The sequence below is a fragment of the Octopus bimaculoides genome, chromosome 12, assembly GCF_046866305.1.
Source record: "Octopus bimaculoides isolate indiv1 chromosome 12, ASM4686630v1, whole genome shotgun sequence".
NCBI lineage: Eukaryota > Metazoa > Mollusca > Cephalopoda > Octopoda > Octopodidae > Octopus > Octopus bimaculoides.
Window position 1 is genome coordinate 16,974,979 of NC_142939.1, and position 2,500 is coordinate 16,977,478.

At 38.1% G+C, this 2,500-nt stretch overlaps 1 protein-coding gene across 3 annotated transcripts in view; it reads right to left on the reverse strand.

The window, feature by feature from the left end:
• The window catches only part of LOC106870547 (chordin), a 179,012-nt gene that overhangs the window by 67,090 nt on the left and 109,422 nt on the right, over window positions 1–2,500 (reverse strand). For all 3 annotated transcript variants that reach the window (XR_001409540.3, XM_014916669.3, XM_014916670.3), the window contains exons 4-5: window positions 2,227–2,265; window positions 365–482 (exon numbers count right to left, since the gene is read on the reverse strand). Coding sequence is in view for 2 of the 3 variants with exons in the window: in XM_014916669.3 (XP_014772155.1) it covers window positions 365–482; window positions 2,227–2,265 (157 nt within the window). In the remaining variant the exon portion in view is untranslated. The remainder of the gene's footprint in view (window positions 1–364; window positions 483–2,226; window positions 2,266–2,500) is intronic.

The following is a 2,500-nucleotide window of genomic DNA, read 5'->3' on the forward strand; positions in this document are numbered from 1 at the left end:
CAGACAGACAGACAGTCAGTCAGACAGACAGTCAGTCTGACAGACAGAAAGACAAATAGACAAACAGACAGATAGGTAGTCAGTTAGACAGACAGTCAATCAGACAGGCAGATAGATAGGCAGACAGACAGATATACGACGGGCTTCTACGTTTTCCCACTGCCAAATTCTCTCACAAGGTATTGTTCAGCTCGGAGATACAATAATAGATACTTGCCCAAGACACTTGCCCAAGATACTTGCCCAAGTGGAACCGAACCCGAAGTCACGAAGTTACACAGCGATCCTCTTATCCTCACAGCCATATCTGCGCGTAAGTTAAAAGAAACGCGTACGATCAACATTATATCGTCGATATATTTACCTTGTATGTCGAATAGAATAATAGAGTGTGGAGTCATAGACACTAATATCTGCTATTGCCACATTATTGGTGTGGACTGGTTTACTGATGGTGGACCCAACCAGAAGGGCTGTGAATTCTGAAATATAAAAGTTTAAAATTTAAATTCGTTGAAACTATTGTTATCTCTCGATTGGAAAGTTTTCCTCACAAACTGGAATAATACCGTCATGAAAACTCGTTCTTACGATATGAGGGCTTGATGCTTGTATAGAGAAATAACAGAATTAACAGATGTTTACATTGCTTTCAAATTTTGGTACAAGGCCAGCGAGTTCAAGGAGGGGGTAAGTTTCAGTTTCCGTCAACCAAATTCACTCACAAAGCTTTCGTCGACCCAAGGATATAGAAGAAACTTGCTCAAGATGTCACGCAGTGAGACCGAACCACATAGCCACACCTGAACCTATTTATTCGACTCCACTTTTTATGTTGGTGAAGGTGCATCGCCGAGAGTTTAAGGTGTGGAACTTCGATTTCCGGATCGGGTGATGCGTTGCGTTCTTGAGCAAGAGACTTCATTTCACGTTGCTCCACTCCACTCAATAGTAACTGAGAAAACCTGCAACGCAAAGGCCTCCCTTCAGGAGTGACGTTGTGATCTCGGTCACTTAAACGCCATGGAAACCGAGTAACCGGCTCTTTGAGCCTAATGGCTCGAGACAGTACGTACTAATATATATGTTTAGATTTTGAGTGGGATATAATCTATCAGACTTAAAACATACGTATAAGATGCACATTTGGCTCAAAAATACCTCACCCTTATCGTATATACGAAGTTGGATCTCTCATAAACGTTAATTCACTAAAAACTATTTTTACCTGAATGTGGGCAGCTGAAATTGGGGTTCGTATAATAAGCAAGTGCGTCTTTTATACCATCAAATATTGGTTTCCTATTTTGGCACAAGGTCAGCAATTTCGAGGTAGGGTTAATTCGATTACATCGATCCCAGTGATCAATTGCTACCTATTTTATCGACCCCGAAAGACTGAAGGGCAAAGTCGACCTCGGGGGAATTTGAACATAAAACGGCCAAGACATACCGCACGCCCCCTTGACTCTAAGAAAGTGAGGGCCCAAGTGAAGACGGATACATTAAGATATCGTATCCTACACACATTATTGAATGTGTGCAGGATGTACTTCATTTTCAAGAGGATGTACTTCATTTTCAAGAGGATGTACTTCATTTTCAAGAGCGTAGGATGTAATTTACGGATGATTTGACTACTTTTACTAGTAAATCAAATAACAACGGAGAGGTACACACGCTGGTTTGTGGGACGAAATTAAATAAGAGTTATAACATTCAAATCATACCCAAAGAATTTGTGAAATGTTTAAAATATATTCAACCGGAAATTGAAACTGGGTCGTCAGCAACATTTCCCAAGTACCATCCCCTCTACTAAATCCGAGTTGCCCTGTGACGAAACTACTTCATATAAACAAAAACTAATGTTTCTATTCGAAACATTGTAAGGTTCTTCTTATTCAACCATTCCACGTATCTATTCAATTGTATCTGTTTATATTCTATTTAGCTTTCAGTTTTCTTTACTCAGAATACAAAAGTCGAGAATATTTTAGGTTTCTAACTTGCAACACTTGCGATGCTTTAAATGACAGGATTTATTCAAAATAAATTATAAAAATATTTACATAGTTTATTTATGTAATCTATTCGTCCGCTACGCGACGAAGAAAGACACCATCGGCCTTATTCAGTAGTAAAATAAGTACAAGAGATCAAGTTGGATGGTACATTACAAAACGTATTCTCTTGTTTAGATAAAAAGTGAAAAGTTCAACATACCTGCTTTGTCATGTTTCCAAAATGGTTCATTTGAAATTACTGAATAAGAAAAGAAAAAGCATTTTTATAATATATATATATATATATATATATATATATATATATATATATATATATATATAGAGAGAGAGAGAGAGAGAGAGAGAGAGAGAGAGAGAGAGAGAGAGAGAGAGAGAGAGAGAAGGAAAGAAAGAAAGAAAGAGAGAGAGAGAGAGAGAGAGAGAGAGAGAGAGAGACGTTAATATCGAAGAGTGACCATGACTTCTCAACATGA